The 16,843-nt window shown below is 35.8% G+C and overlaps 1 protein-coding gene across 3 annotated transcripts in view; it reads right to left on the bottom strand.

The window, feature by feature from the left end:
- Positions 1-16,297, bottom strand: part of LOC112043107 (circadian clock-controlled protein daywake) — a 42,470-nt gene extending 26,173 nt beyond the window's left edge. The window contains exons 1-6 of one of the 3 annotated variants that reach the window (XM_052885101.1): positions 16,184-16,297; positions 14,473-14,517; positions 13,443-13,665; positions 12,905-13,038; positions 11,912-12,061; positions 11,243-11,404 (exon numbers count right to left, since the gene is read on the bottom strand). In XM_052885101.1, coding sequence (XP_052741061.1) covers positions 11,247-11,404; positions 11,912-12,061; positions 12,905-13,038; positions 13,443-13,665; positions 14,473-14,517; positions 16,184-16,244 — 771 coding nt within the window. In that variant the 5' untranslated portion in view covers positions 16,245-16,297 and the 3' untranslated portion in view covers positions 11,243-11,246. Of the gene's footprint in view, positions 1-11,219; positions 11,405-11,911; positions 12,062-12,904; positions 13,039-13,442; positions 13,666-14,472; positions 14,518-14,633; positions 14,659-16,183 lie in introns of those variants that run through there. The other 2 variants (XM_024078385.2, XM_052885102.1) reach the window with 2 other exon arrangements.
- Between the last annotated feature and the right edge of the window lie 546 nt (positions 16,298-16,843).

Below are 16,843 nucleotides of genomic sequence, written 5' to 3'. Positions count from 1 at the left end.
AATGAATTTTGCTTTACCAAACCTCTTCATTGCTAGAGTATTAAATTTTTTTATAATCGTTATTGTTTAACTTTACCTTGTGTTCAGACCTTGTAAATATAGTTGCCGAGTGGCATACTAGATGGCGTTATTACCATTTGAACCAATATTGTATCGCGCTAAGATGATGATGATTTTCACCTAGTTGTATAATTATGGCCACATAAATTATTCATAATAAAAGTTTTACACGAAAAAGTTGTGCAGTGTGTTATTTCGCGGTGAGTGATTATTGATCCTGTTTGATAGCCGGATAAACTATAGGTAAAGTGAACAGTGATACAATAAACACAATAAACATTGAACCCCAAAAAGACTTAGTAAATTCACTAGTATTCGGTAAAATGCAGACTGCAAAGTCTTTTGCGTATGAAAAATGTTTTATACGCAAAAGACTTTATTTACTTGTCTTCGGAATTAGGACTTTAAAATATTTCATACAAAACACTTGGAAAATTCACTAGTGTTCCAATTTAGAAATTATTTGAAGCGCCTAACACTTAGCAGATTCACTGATGTTTTGATGAATGGAACTTAGTTTATTAATTGATGAATGAACATTTGTTTATTCGATCACTTTAAAAATACTTCAGAAGATTTGGAAACTTGTTTGAAAAATGGATATCTTAAAAACTCAGTAAGAATCAAAGACACAAATTCATCAACTAGAAATTGATTATAAGAATAGTGCTAAAGAACGAATTACGAAGGTTTTAAAACATGTTTAAAATTCATAATCATAATCATCGTATTGCCTGGACAGATTCAACCATAGTTTTGGCCTGGTTGCGAAACGTTCCAAATAATTGGAAATATTTATAAATAATCCCACAATGGAAATTTTAATAAACTCAGTACAACAGTAATCAGTAGCATTATATAAACACAAAAATTAATCCAGCTGATTGCGCTTAATGCGGATCGGATCAACTCCTGTTAAAAAGAAAATCTGAAACTATGGTGGAATGGCCACAAATATCGTGATTAAATAAATATTTTAGAAAATAAAAAGACATTACTCTGCGATAACAAAATTTGAAAGTGACTTTATCATATAACTAAGCTAAAACTCCCAAGCTCTAACGAACTCATCTCTTTCGTTCCTGAGATTTTCAGTTACATAATGTTGGTTCTGGCGAGTGGTAGGATTTATATCACAAAATAAAGCTTTGTGATAACTCGAGTTGACACTAACTTTAACCGTTTTGGCCATGTTACCATTGCAGCGCCGGACCGAGGTAAATTTTAGAATGGAGCGAGATCCAATTATGGCGCCTTTCCTGTTTGCTCCTAACATTATATACTAGGGACGTTTGAAAAGTTCATAGTCTAACATATATCGGAATTTTTAACCGACTTCAAAAAAGGAGGCGGTTTCTCAATTCGACCGTTCGATTTCGATTCGATTCAAGCCGTTTAAATCATAAAGATTTTAACTGGATTTTCAGATACTTCTTTCAGATAACTAACTTGGTACCGCCTTCAAACTGATCAGAAGGTAGCACATACGATGTTATGTTTCGCTTTTGATTTAATGGAAACTTTTTTATGATTTTGAGATCGGTTGTTCTTTTTTATTATTTTTTTTTTAAATTACCCTCATGTTAAAGCTACATTACTCAATATATAGCTATATTAATAGAATAAAATTTTATGCATTCATTTGCATTCGTTACGTTCCCCACGCGATCCCGTCAAACAAATCGTGACTAGGTACTCGTATTTTTTAACATGAAAAAAAAATCGAGTATCTTAATCTTAATAATAAACTTAATCACTGCAATGAAGAACTTGAAGAAGAAAGGTTTAGCAAAAAAATAACATTTATGAAGTCATGTTAAAAACTGAAGGTGAATTAGGGTCTTCGTATATAATATATATCATACATATAGGTCGATGTAGAATAAAGTTCGCGGCCGAAGGCCGCGCGTTTTTTGCGCTTGGGTAAAATGCCCAGCCATGGCCACAGTCGAAAGCCCTATTACAAACCCCTGGCCGAAGGCTGGGGCAAAATAAAGTTCGCGGCCGAAGGCCGCGCGTTTTATGCGCTTGGGTAAAATGCCCAGCCATAGTCACAGTCAGAAGCCCTATAACAAACCCCCGGCCGGAGGCCGGTGTAGAATAAAGTGCGCGGCCGAAGGCTGCGCGTTTTTTGCGCTTAGGTAAAATGCCCAGCCATAGTCACAGTCGGAAGTCCTATTACAAACCCCCGGCCGAAGGCCGGTATAGAATAAAGTTCGCGTTTTTTGCTATATATCCGATCTTAATGAAACAAAGCTTATATGTTGCCCTGGACAATGCTTAATCTATTTGTGAAAACCGCATCAAAATCCGTTCAGTAGAACCAGAGAATAGCGCGAACATACAGACAGAAGGACAGACAGACAGACAGACAGACAGACAGACAGACAGACAGACAGACAGACAGACAGACAAGAAAATTAAAAAAAAATGTTTTCGTATTCAATTGCTCATTTCTAATTGCCCTAACTTGATTTTAGTTAAATTTGGGCAAAGTACAGACACTCGATTTCCACTCTTTTATTATAGTATAGATAGATAGAAGACAGAAGATAGATAGATAGATAGATAGATTGACTTTTAGGAAGATAGCTGACACTATTGATTGGCATCTCAACAGAAGGCAAACATCACATAGTCGCCTTGGCTTCTTTGAGTTGAACAAATACGCGATCGATGACGAATTTTCGCAACTGCTTGGAGTTGTTTGAGGCAGTACTTTTTTGTATGTTTTGTGACCAAGGGTAAAACCTGAGTATATTACTTTACTCCAGAAACAAAAGTACAGTCTAAAAAGTGAACACGATCAGGATCAAATGTTCCAAAAAGGCAGAAGCGGTTTTGCGTGTTGGAAAAGTAATGGCCTTAGTTTTTTGAGATTCGCGGGATGTAATTATGGTGAATTACTAAAAAAGGCGTAAATATAAACTCTGCTAGTAGTGAAATCTGCTGCGATGTTTCAGAGGACAAATTAAAGAAAAATGGCCATGGTCATTGAGAAGAAAAGTTTTGTTTCATCAGGATAATTTGCGAGTTTCTGCTATGCTTTTAACAAACGTGTGAAACGTTTGTTAAAAGAATAGCAGAAATTCATCAGTATAATTTAGAATTCTTACCTTACCACCATATTTATATGATATAGTCTCGTCTCCATCAGACTTTTATCTATTTCCGAAGCTAGAAAAAGCACTTAACCAGTTCAAAATTTTTATGAAAGTGGTCTATGCATTTTCTAAGAGTTTAAAGAAAAAAAATAGCTGGTATAGAAATGTTTCCAGGCCAACAAAATAAGTGTATTGAGCTCTAAATAAAGTTGAAAAATAAATTAACTAAAAAATTATAGCTTTGTAGTTTCCTGGTTTACTTAGGCTATGAAATTATGGAATGCAAAGATTTTGACCATACTCAGACCAATTGAAAATCAGGCACAGTACCGTCTTTCGATCACGTAGTGCCCGGGTGCAATCATCACCCTAGCGCCCCCTAGTACCTATAGAACCCGCGCGGCGAGTGGCGCTTGGGCGCCCCTGAGATCGCGACACCCGGGTGTAAAGCACCCCATGCACTACAGGTAAAGACTCTAGCTCACGTAGCGCCCGGGTGCAATCATCACCCTAGCGCCCCCTAGTACCTATAGAACCCGCGCAGCGAGTGGCGCTTTGGCGCCCCTGAGATCGCGACACCCGGGTGTAACGCACCCCCTGCACTATAGGTAAAGACTCTCTAGCTCACGTAGCGCCCGGGTGCAATCATCACCCTCTATTACCTGTATATATCCGGGTTAAAATCAACGCACTCCCTGCACCATAGGTAAAGAAAGACGCCTCTATTAGAAGTAAATTCACGCACGTCGCGTTCATCTCTTCGCTTTAAATATAGACAATCGAAAAGAAATAAATTTCTTTTCGATTTTGTCTTTACCATTTCGGCGCCCCCTAGGATTTGGCGCCTGGAGCGACCGCTCCGTTCGCCGTATGGACGGTCCGGCCCTGTACCATTGTCATGAGTTATTGTAATCTTTTTATACCCATATCCCCGTCCCAAATCGTAAACCAAAACTCATGATATTTTGTTTTAATATTATTTAAAGTAAGTGATTAAATTGTAGATATCCATACATCAATATTTTATAAGATTATTATTAAAGCGAAAGTGCATTTGCTTGTTTGTTTGTTACGCTATATCACGGTTAAGACGCTAAATTTGAAAATCGTTACACCAATGAAAAGCTATATTATCAGATAGTAACATTGTCTATATTTTATCCCCGTATTCAAACGGAAACGGGTTCTACGCGCGTGGAAGCAGCACTTCCGCTAGTTTTCTATTTATAATTAAAAAATATTTATTCGTCATGTTTAACACATAGATATTAAGAAACGCGCCTTATAAAATGTGAAAGCAAATACGCCTACATATTGGTTTTCATTGAACAACAATAATATTAAAAAAACAAGCGGACGTCCGCGATTCCGTCCGCGTGGAATTCAGTTTTTCACAAATACCTACCGCGGGAACCATAGATTTATCCGGGGTGAAAAGTAGCCTATGTGTTAATCCAGAGTAAAATCTGTTACCATTCCAAATTTCAGCTAAATCGCTCCAGTAGTAGCGGCGTAGAGTAACAAACATCCATACTAACTTTCGCGTTTATAATAGGATGTCATAGCAAATCTTTGTCCGTAGCAGGCTACGTGAAATTATTATAATTTTCCAGAAGTCAACTTAATGGGACTCCCTAATTTATGAAAATTTATATATATTTTTATCACTTTTTTACTCGATTATACTCTTAGTATGATTAGCCAACAGGGATAGAAACATGTATCAATAACAATAACAAGATAAACGAAAATTGTAACAAGGCAGTTTTATTTTTTCACTGTTCAACAATCACATTGTGCTACATTATATTATTCCGATACTATCTTCTGAAGTTTCAGACATGTGATATTTATTTTCAAATTCAAATAACTGAAAAGTTGAAGGTGCATGCGCTGAACCGGATTCAAACCTACTCCCTCCGAATCGAAGGCAGAGGTCAAATCCACTGGGCTATCACGTCACACGAAATTAAATATCACGTGTCTCAAACGATGTATCTATACGGATATCTATACTAATCTATACTAATATAAAGCTGAAGAGTTTGTTTGATTGAACGCGCTAATCTCAGGAACTACTGATCCAATTTGAAAAATTCTTTTAGTTTTAGATAGCCCATTTCTCGGGGAAGGCTAAGCTATATAATATTATCCCCGTACTCCTAGGGAAACGAGAACCACGCGAGTGAAACCGCGCGGCATCAGCTAGGAAAACATATATGGATGGTCACAAAATTTATCAAGGTCCATCCTGAAATTTCCACTCAGCCTTTCTACGGGCACTGACAAATAATTTGTTATGTGGTACCCCCTTGAATAATGAGAAAAGTTGGAAGAGTAGGAAAATTAAACTGTCCGAATTTCGCGCGTAAATTAATTATGCGAAGTAATCGCCCGATCTGAGGTTATATTTCAAAATTTAATTGGATCGACCCCCAATGTTTGCTTGTACTTTTTTATACATTAACTCTGTGTATTGTCAGATTGCCACACCTTTTGAGACTAATTAACAAAATCACTTTCAAATTTAATTATCTATTAGAATTATGAATTTAACCATCCATTATTCTTCTGTCTTTCTTGGTAAATGTTTTATCATCACTTTAATTTGTATATGTTTTTATTATATGTATACAAGAAGAAATACAAAATCAATGTTCTGTGCTCTCGTAGATCTCTACAGGTACTCGTAGATTTTGATACAGTTCTAGTACTTACTTAACAGAAGATTAGAAATGTAAACTTTGTTAAACAATAAATTTTCATTTCATTTAATTTTTTATAAGTTCAGTTAGTACCCAGAGTATCTTAGTGAGCCGCGCTCGAAGCTTTCTAGTGGACTTTCTAGTTTTATCTAATATATAAAATTCTCGTGTCGCGGTATTCGAACTTGAACTCCTCCAAAACGGTTTATGGGATAGGGTAGGGGTATGGTAGTGGTAGGGTAGTTGTAGGGTAGGGTAGGGTAGGGGTAGAGTAGAGGTAGGGTAGGGGTAGGGTAGGGGTAGGGGTAGGAGTATGGTAGTGTAAGGTAAGGATAGGGAAGAAGTGCAAATAAATAAATTAATAAGTTATAAGAATTTTTAAAATCGGTCAATGGTGTAACGAATAAACGAAAGATTAAATTTTACATGCCTCTTTACAATATTAGCTAAGACTAAATTGTTTATTCTGTAAATAAAAATTTTATACCATAACTAAAGTAAAACTTCTTCAGATATTTTGAAAAACAGACTATATAACATCGACTCTCTCGATATGTTTATCATAATAATATTATGACTTAGCTTTGTGATATGTAATGGAGAAATGTGTTGTGTTTTAAATTAAACATACGAGAGCAGTCCCAGCCTCATAAGTCGTACCTTATAATTATTTTATGCAAATCAGCCTCTGTTAAGATAAGAGCTCCTTACTTATCCTTAGTATGCCAAGTGAAGCCTCAATGAGATCATGAATTAATATATTATTGTTTATAATCTCCCTTGTTTGTGTGAGAAAACTTTAGTGACTTGTATGTACTAGACATTCGACAAGCCTATATACCTCGTTGGTCCAGTGATTAGCCTATAGCTTGGCAACTTCGTTCGTAACATTCCCGAAGTTGTGCGCGGGCTGGGGGGCGTGTAGCGATGAATGAAAAACGACTGATGCACGTCACTTACCCGCACGCACGATTTCACACTCGTGCAGTCTTTTCCCCTGTTGCCCGCATATCATGGGAGTGTTATCAACGAACTTGCCAGACTATATGTGATGGACTGATTTTACGACCAAAAACTATTCTGAAATTATTTTTTATTATTCATTCATTATCAACCCATAATCGGCTCACTGCTGAGCACAAGTCTCTTCTCAGAATGAGAGGCGTTAGGCCAATTGTCCACCACGCTGGCCCAATAGGTACATATTGGCAGACTTCACACATGTAGAGAAAATTCTCAGTTATGCAGATTTCCTCACGATGTTTTTCCTTCGCCGTTTGAGGCACGTGATATTTAATTTCTTAAAATGCACATAACTAAAAAGTTGGAAGTGCATGCCCCCACCGGATGGACCGGATTCAAACCTACACCCTCCGGAATTGAAGGCAGAGGTCAACTGGCCTATCAGGGCTCTATTTACTTTACACTAGTTATGCACTTTTTAATAAATGATAAAAGTTACATTGTTGCTATCAAAATATTCTTCAACAGTTCTTTGACAATAGAGGATTCTTAGTTTTTTTAATTCAATAATTAATTAGATTTTAATAAAGCAATTAGTAATTTCTTCTGGCGAGGATCCCGAGTCGCACACGTTTTTTTTTTTTTATTTTATTCCCTACAAGTTAGCCCTTGACTACAATCTCACCTGATGGTAAGATGATGCAATCTAAGATGGAAGCGGGCTAACTTGTTAGGAGTAGGATGAAATCCACACTCCTTTAGGTTTTTCTAATAAATCCTCAAATAGCAGTCCAACATTAAGACAGTTAGTCGCATGACCATACATACTCGTACATAGACAGTTATTTCGTTGTTTCCTATCGAATTAATATCTGATAAAGGTCGATGCAGAGTCTTGAGAGAATTGGATCAGTGTGGTGGGTCTAAGCTCCATATCTTCATCTGGAAGAGGATGATGATGATGATGATAATGATTTACAATTAAATTATTGCTTAACATTGTTAAGACTAAGTTGAAATGGAAATTTAAATTCATTTCAGACTCAGTCTTAGAAACCGTTTAATTAAATACTTAAGGAAGAATGACTTTATAAGATCAACAATGTAAATGAAGTCGTTGATGGAATTTATGAATTTGTTACCGTACTTCCTCCATTTACCGCTCACCTAGTTAGTTTATAAATTTCCATTGTTGCAATTTCGATTTTACCATAATCGAGTTTTGCGACCGTTTTGTATAATTGTTATTCGTTTGTTTACCGAGTTATGAGTTTTAAATAAACTGACAATTGAATACAATTTCGATATTCGAAAAATAAATACCGGTGTAGATTTTATGTGGACTAGTGTCAGTGATTAGCGTGTAGCGTGAATACACAGGAATAACAATTCTGAAACAAGGTTAGCACTTGATTTGACTATCTTTCTTTGTGTAAATAAATAAATGAGGTGATCCGCAAAAGAACCATTGTGACCGACATTGCTCAAGAAGTCGTGAAGCATTGGGCGGGGCACATAGTTCGAAGAGCCGATGGACGTTGGAGTCCTAATGTGCTGGAATTTTGAAATTTTGACGGCCTCCGTGGCGCAGTGGTGTGCGCGGTGTATTAACAAGACGGTGGTCCTGGGTTCGATCCCCAGCTGGGTCGGTTGAGATTTTCTTAATTGGTCCAGGTCTGGCTGGTGGGAGGCTTTGGCCGTGGCTAGTTACCACCCTACCGACAAAGACGCACCGCCAAGCGATTTAGTTCTTAGATTGCGTCATGAGATTGTAGTCAAGGGCTAACTTGTAAAGAATAAAAAAAAAAAAAAAAATTTTAATAAAAAAAATACAACCGACTTCAAAACCTAAAAACGTACCCACTAAACTAAAAAGCGAAAAATAACATCATAATATGTTCTACCTGCTGATCAGTATGAAGGCGGTGCTAAGCCGGTGATGTATTAATTCAAGCCATGTAAGAATATCTTATAGATTTAGATTTTGCAGTCAGTGTTGTTTCTTGTGGTCCTGTCAGAAATGGCTTAAATTAAGGCAACACCGGCTAAGCACCGATCTTATCCACCTTCATACTGATCAGCAGGTAGAACATATTATGATGTTATTTTTCGCTTTTTAGTTTAGTGGGTACGTTTTTAGGTTTTGAAGTCGGTTGTATTTTTTTTATTAAAATTTTTATTATTTTTCCATTTTTAGTGTAAAATTTCATCTCCCCAATGACAGTCACAACCCATCTTGGTACAAAATTCTCAGCAATACAAATTAATCAAGCCCAAGCACAAGGTAGCTACCGTAAACCGTTAAGGGGTTCCCTTAATTGACCTTGGTCTTCATCATCAGACCTCTAATAACAGACACAACTCATCTAGGTAGAAAGTTCTCAGCAATACGAATTAATTAAGGCCAAACACAAGGTAGTTACTGTAAACTGTTAAGGAGTTCCCTTAATTGTCCTTGATCTTCATCACCAAACCCCTAATTGACAGTCACAACCTATCTATGTGGAAAGTTCTCATTAATACAAATTAATCAAGCCCAAACACAAGGTAACTGCTGTAAATCGCCGAGGAGTTCTCTCGTCTGTTTTATGACTCCATCATCAGATCGATTTCAAACCTTCATGAAATTGTAGTGCTTAAAGTACTAAATGGAAAAGTTTACGAACACACTAGACACCCATATAATTTTCGAAAGTTCCCCTCAATTTCTCCAGGATTCCATCATCAGATCTTGACATGATGGCAATGGGACCAAATGGGGACTATACCGTTTCAAACAAAAAAATAATTTTTAAAATCGGTCCAGGCGTCTTTGAGTAATCGGTGTACATACATAAAAAAAAAAAAAAAAAAAAAAAAATACCGACCGAATTGAGAACCTCCTCCTTTTTGAAGTCGGTTAAAAAGAATGGCGACCTTACACTAGAAAACGTAGTATTGGTCAATCCCCCCGCCAGGTGCATCAAGCAAGTGGCAAGGATTCGCTAGATGCAGGCGGCTTAGGATAGTGATATTTAGAAGTCCCTACAAAAGACTCCTGTCATGCAGTGGACGTCCATCAGCTGATATGATGATAATAATGATGATGATGATGGTAAATAAAAATAAACACTGAGGTTGTAATTTTTTAACCGACCAAAAAACTTGTAACTTCAGATCACGCAAAGTCCTGAAATATTGATATTTTGTTTCTTACTAAAATTCTCAGCTTTGAGTTGGAAAGTTTGTGGTGTAACTCCATTGAACGAAGAGTATGCTAAGTAGTCGATCTTGGTCTTTACCATTGCCGTGTGAAATGATATAGTGATTGCTAAACATTGTCATTCTAAGCGCGCCAACACGCGTGGAACAGCGTTGTGACTAGAAACTCCATATCGCCTCTCCTATAAAGAGAAATTTTTATTTGGCCAGCATTTTTAATAGGCCATCAACATAGGTGAATAAAAAAAATGATTTTTAGTTATTTCCTCTAAGGGCAGATGCTGTATATTTTTTAATTAAATTATAAAATAAGGCTCATACTTATCACTTTAATTCAAAAATTATATTTAAGGCTCGCCGCAGATTGTCATTGTAAAGAAGTAATAAGTATTGACGGTAGGACAGTCTACCACTAGATCTCAGACTATTAATAAGCCCTTCGTCTCTCAGTTGAGAATGATGATGATTATGATGAAATTGACCAGATCTGGGAATAAAACCTAGAACGTTTTGATTATAACATTAAAACTAGACTAATCCTTAATAAAGCCCTTCACTTTGTCTGACATTAACCCCTATACCCTCTCGTGGAATATGGACGTTGATTAATTCCTTACCCTACTCACACAACAGTCGCTATCAACAAAGAGATATTATTAACATAATTTTATATCATTTATGCCCTTTTGTTCTTGTTAGGTATAGATTAAGCTCGTTCGGCGTGAGATCCTGGTTTGGAAGTTGGTTTTCGCATAATTATAAATTTGATGATCTTTTTAGTGCAACTGTGTTACCACGAAGCTGTAAGTTGGTTCACAAACCGGGTCATTTTAAGAATTTACATTGCCTGGATTTGGTCCATTCTAGTGTGGAGGGACTAGCGCCTTTATGAATAATGAACCAGACTTTAGATATGTGATCTAGGGTTTTAACCCTTTTTTTATTTTATGGCTTGCTCTGGTTCCAGTCCATGCCCATTCTTCGCTGCGAAGCGGTGACTTGGAGTTTCTTGAGGTTTTAGTCGGCAAGAGTCCACATGACCTCCACGCCTCCCCACGGTGATATACCCTAGAGGATTTCTCCACAACTCACAAAAAGGGTTTCTTCCACCCCCACACTACACGAGCTTCTTGTTTAGTAGAAGGGGAATAGGAAATTTCGGTAATATTAAAATAAAAAACTTTTCTAGAAAAAGGAAGTTATATTTAACGTTTTATTTAAATGAAAGAGATATGTCTTCCAAAGGTGCATAGGCCAGGAACCGGTCGACATTTCTGAAGATTTGATTCGCCACAGTATCCATCACTGGTCTTGCAAATTGAAGGGCAATTTGTTGCCAGTTATCGTTCATTAGTTTTAATACAGTGTTGCCTGTAAACAAAAATTATCGTATAAGCGTATAGACGTCATACGCTTATAACTATACAGCACATGATATTTCTCAAAATGCACATAATTGTTTTGGAGGTACATGCCTTAGAATGCCCGACTAGTTTCGAACCCATACGGGGCCTTTAGTCATGAGTTGGTTCTTGCAACGCGGCACGATCCAAGAAAATTATGGAACAGCTGTTTGGATCGTACCGCGTTGCAAGAACCAGCTCATGACTAAGGGCCCCGTATGGGTTCAAAACTAGCCGGGCATACTCCGACCTTATATCACGTGAATTTTAGCCGTGTTTCATAATCAATTAATAAAGCGCTTAATAATATAAAATAACATGAAAATAAATTTTGATTGTTGCTAACACAAACATGTTTTTTATGACTTTCTTAGGATTGTATTATAATTGTTACCTAAACATTATAATAGAGTATATAACAAATACCAATTAAACATATAAATAAAGTTTAAATCGTCATTTTGTTTCTACTTACCAAGTTCTTTGTCTCCGTTAAAGAGATTGGTCAGATTGTATCGACCAAGTCCAACATTGAAATCATATTTGTAGTTCTTTATAGAAACGTACGTCTTATCGCTTCTCTTGTACACATCAAGGAAAATCAGTACATTCACATCCGTATTTTCTATAAGAAAAATAACGACAAGTTAAAAATTGTTAAAAATCTTGAATGACATTATTTTTAGTATTTTTTTGGGAGTACAAACTCTCAACCCCTGTTTCACCCCCTTTACATTTAATGTTTGCAATACCAAGCGTTCTACAATTTTTTCCGTATTATGGTCTCAAATCGTGCTAAGTTTCACTTGAATTCATCCAGTAGTTTCAGCGTGATGTCCGGTCAATGAATATACGGCCAATACATACAGACAAAAAAAAATATTTTTGGGTCAATATAAATTAGAAAGGATGCTTGGGAGTATTTCCCATAACTCTAGGGTTGAAAAATTAATTAAAAATGTCTAAGGATAAATATTTCTTTTGAAAATAATACATAAATAGATCTTAAATTATATCCCTTATATCGCATCCATAAATTATGACCTAGCCAAACTTCATTCATTGATAAATATCATGAAGTAGCTTACTAGTGAAGCGCGGAGTGCCGGTTGCAACATTTATTATTACGTATTTTTAAATGCAAGGATAGATAAAGCCGTGTGTTACATGGGTAGTCGAAATTATTTGAATTACTTTGTATGAAAACATAAAAGATTAATTTTTTTATTTAAAAAAAATATTCGTTAAATTTAAGGTGTTGACAGGTCCAATTATAGGAGCCGAACTGCTCCTATAATTGGGTTTGTCAACACCTTAAAGATATATATGATTATCTACCGTTCCTATAGGATTAAAATTAATTTTAATTATGAAGTCAAAGCAATTTCAACTCTCCAACGCAGTTAATAGATTAGTTTGAGACGTAATAATTTGATATGGGAAGTAATTAATTGATTCAAATACTTACTCAGTTTCACCTTCATATCGCCATCACCCACGATGGGCAGTAACAAAACTTGCCCATCTGCCAAATATTTCCCTGTCAGTACCAACGATGGTGCATTGTACTCAACATAAATAGTGTGATTATTTGCGTCCCATCTAAAAGAAATAATATTATTATAATATAATAAAACCTACCCAAATGCGTGTCGAGCCACGCGCAGTGTAGGGTTCCGTAGATTAAATAAGCGCGTGTGGACTACGGAACCCGGAAAGCAGTAGTCTTTGTTATGAGGAGCTTCTTCGATACCGATAACTGTAGTGAAAGCTTCGAATTCATCCCTAACTTTCTCTTTCTTCAGTAAGAGCTGGACAGAAAGAGATAGAAATAAAATTTATAGTCACATCGAAAACATTATATGTCGACATTTTATTTTTTATTAATATATATTAATATTTTTGAGTAGATATAAAATTAAAACTTGTTCTGTATCTCTCCTGCCCCGACATAGACGTTTATGCAGCAATGCATAAAAAATAGACGAGACAAATGAAAAACTTACTCGATATTTTTTATGATAATGTTTTCCAATCCTTTTAACCGGCCGTCATTGAAACAAAGCGATAGACCGGCAATATCAATTTGCACGGGTTCATCGAACTCCATGACATCCATGGCCGCCACTCCCCATTCTGGCAAACCTTTGCTGAAGGTCGCAACGCCTTTTTGGAAAGCATTGACCATGCACGCCGAGTCCTCCAGTCTACACTTATCAAGGTGTAAATCTGAAAAACAATTAAACATTAGTATAAAAAAAATTAAAAAAAAAATTAACCGACTTCAAAATCACAAAATAAACTAAAATGCAAAAAATAACATCATGTGCTACCTTCTGAACACTTTAAAGGCGTGCCTAGCTAGTGACATATTAATTAAAGCGGTTTCTAAAAGAACTACGGGAAGGAACTGGCTTTAAATCCTAAAACTTTATGATTTAATCGGCTTTTGTTAATGCATCACTGTGGCACCGCCTTCAAAGTGATCAGAAGGTAGCACGTACAATATTATTTTTAGCTCTTTAGTTTATTTTTGTGATTTTGAAGCCGCATAATTTTTTTTGTTATTTTTCTGTTTTTAGTGTGTCCCAGCAATTACGGGCAATTTCGTTATTTTCATTTAAACACAAAATCACTCAACCGATTTTCATGAAAATTAAATAGGACCAATCTGGAAGTATACACTCTTTCAAGCTAAAAAAGAATTTTAAAAATTGGTTAAAAAATGATGAAGTTATGCGGTCGAATTGAGAACCTCCTCCTTTTTTTAAGTCGGTTAAAAATACTTTCAAATTATTAATACCAACCCGTTTTGGTCAAAACCGCTATTCTTATAGGAGATGGATTTTGGTTCACCAATCTGATCTAATATGGGTTTGTTTAACTCTAACCATTTTAATGAGATGGTAATGATAATGATCGATCTGGGACCACAGCTTACCTGCTCTCTGAGGCTAAGGGGTGTATTTAATGATAGTAAAACTTTTTACGGTTATTAAGAAATAAATAAAATATAAGAAATGTTTAGTCACAAACCTTCTAGCCGAGGGCTGGCATATCGATTTTCACAGGAACACAGACCTGTAAAAAATATTACGTAATATTATATTACAAACTAGCTAGCCCGACAAATTTTGTTTTGCCATCTGTCACTAAAAATTGGGGGTAAAAATGACACAAACTGTTCCCATACCTACCAAAAATCATAAAATCGATCTTTCAACTATTATTATATTTTTATTAACTCACGTATATTTTACGTGATATTATTACTTATACTCATTTCTTACAGTTTAATACTTTTACATATTAATATAATAAAATATAATTATTATTTCTGCCCTTTGTGGTATTCCGACAAGAATTGAACAATAATAATAAATCGAAGTAAGGATTATAAATCTTGACAAGAAAATCAAGTACTTAAGCGTTACCCACGGAAGTTTACTTTAATGATTAATTTTACTTGTTTCTTAAACAAGTATGTACAGTCAGACTGCAAGAATCGACATTCTAAAACCGGTTCTTGAATCGTGTAATTATTTTGTCAACAAAGGAATTATCCGAATGTATTTAAATATATTTCAATTGGCTTATATTTTTTCGACATACAATCTACTCGTAATGTTTTCGTAGTTCTAGTTTCTAAGACAATATAAAGGAATTTGGGGATATGGTCGAAAATGGCAAATTAGAGAAAATACCTACCTTGTATTTTTACGATGACGTATCTCCACTAAGTATGAACCCTTTATATAGATTATGTACGATTAGGACAATCCATATAAGTAAAAATAATAATCGATAAACATGTAATACTCAACAAGCGCATCAAATTGGTTAATATTATGCATTTTAACATCTGACGATTTAAAACATACCTAAAACTGTTGGGGTTATTGTTCTTCTCAGCAGAACTTGTCTTCTGAACCAGTAGTAGTTGGGTAGTACCTAGCCTCAAATACAAATATGATAGTCAAAGTTGACATTGCAAAAGTGATAAGCACAAACTAAACTAACTTAAAATAAACCGATTTTCGATTTTATAATGACGCTTGTTACGTTAACACGCCTGTACTGCTTCAGAATTTTCAAATATTTTTATAGTAACCTTGGTAGACATTATTCGTTTCATAGAAAACTAGAATTTAATTTTATTTGTATGCACGTAGCAACCCATCATTTATGAAATTAGGGCCATGAAAAATTAGGGAATTAATATTTTATTTATAAACTGATCAGAAATATTTAGAGACTACCTGACGCCGCGCGGTTTTACCCGCGTGGTTCCTGTTCCCGTAGGAATACGGGGATAATATATAGCCTATAGCCTTCCTCGAGAAATGGGCTAACACAGAAAGAATTTTTCCAATCGGACCAGTAGTACCTGAGATTAGCGCCTTCAGTCAAACAAACAAACAAACTCTTCAGCTTTATAATACTAGTATAGATTAGTATAGATTAGTCTAGCCTTCTAAAGAAGGCTAGACTAATCTATACTATTCAAGGAGGAAGGATTCAGTAAACTGAATAAGCTTTTAGCAAAAAAATCACCTATTTATTTTGAAAGTATGCCAACGGGAACAAGAAATGCCCTTGAGATGCGATTTCTCCACAAGTATAATAAAAACAGGTAAATATTTATATGATATTGTACCGGTGAAAGAACTACTAAGATTTTTTAATTATGATATATTTAAGCAGACAAATAATGATAATATAGCGAAAATTAAACCAAAAAACTTACTTGATGTAAAAATATATGTTATCTGCGAAGTAATGAATATTAAAAATATCAATAGCCTCATGACTGCTTCTTTGATGTAGTTTTTGATATAATTACGGTCAGAATGTCGTCCCTTAGCATCTTACGCTTCATATATGGCTCGTCCGAATCCAGTTCTAAAAAGGAAGCTAAAAAATAGGGCACTCAAAGAGGGTTCTGTATTCTATAATATGTAATATCGTTTGACGACAGAGTGCCCTTAGACCATTAATAATGGTCTAAGAGAGTGCCTAGTGGTGGTTATCAATATTTTCATACTGTTACTATCGCGTTGCGATTGAAAACAATCGAGGCTCAAAAGTTTTCGCCAGAGATCTGTCTATTGGACAGACGCAGCTGACGCGTTTGAAGACCGAGCACGGTAATCTGATTTCTTCCAAGCCCGAGTTATTAAGTGAGGTCGAGAAGTTCTATGGACAGCTATACACGACTACTCAGCAGCCTGTTGACAACTTGGCTAAAGACCCCAGAGCCAAGTTGACCCGACACTATACCGAAGATATCCCGGACGTCAGCCTATACGAGATTAGTGTGGCACTCAAACAACTGAAGAACAATAAGGCGCCAGGTGAGGACGGAATCACAGCAGAACTCCTGAAAGCGGGTGGAAAACCGATACTT

The sequence above is a fragment of the Bicyclus anynana genome, chromosome 13, assembly GCF_947172395.1.
Source record: "Bicyclus anynana chromosome 13, ilBicAnyn1.1, whole genome shotgun sequence".
Lineage (NCBI taxonomy): Eukaryota > Metazoa > Arthropoda > Insecta > Lepidoptera > Nymphalidae > Bicyclus > Bicyclus anynana.
Note: the sequence above shows the minus strand (reverse complement) of the source record. Positions and strands in the feature narration are given on the sequence as shown.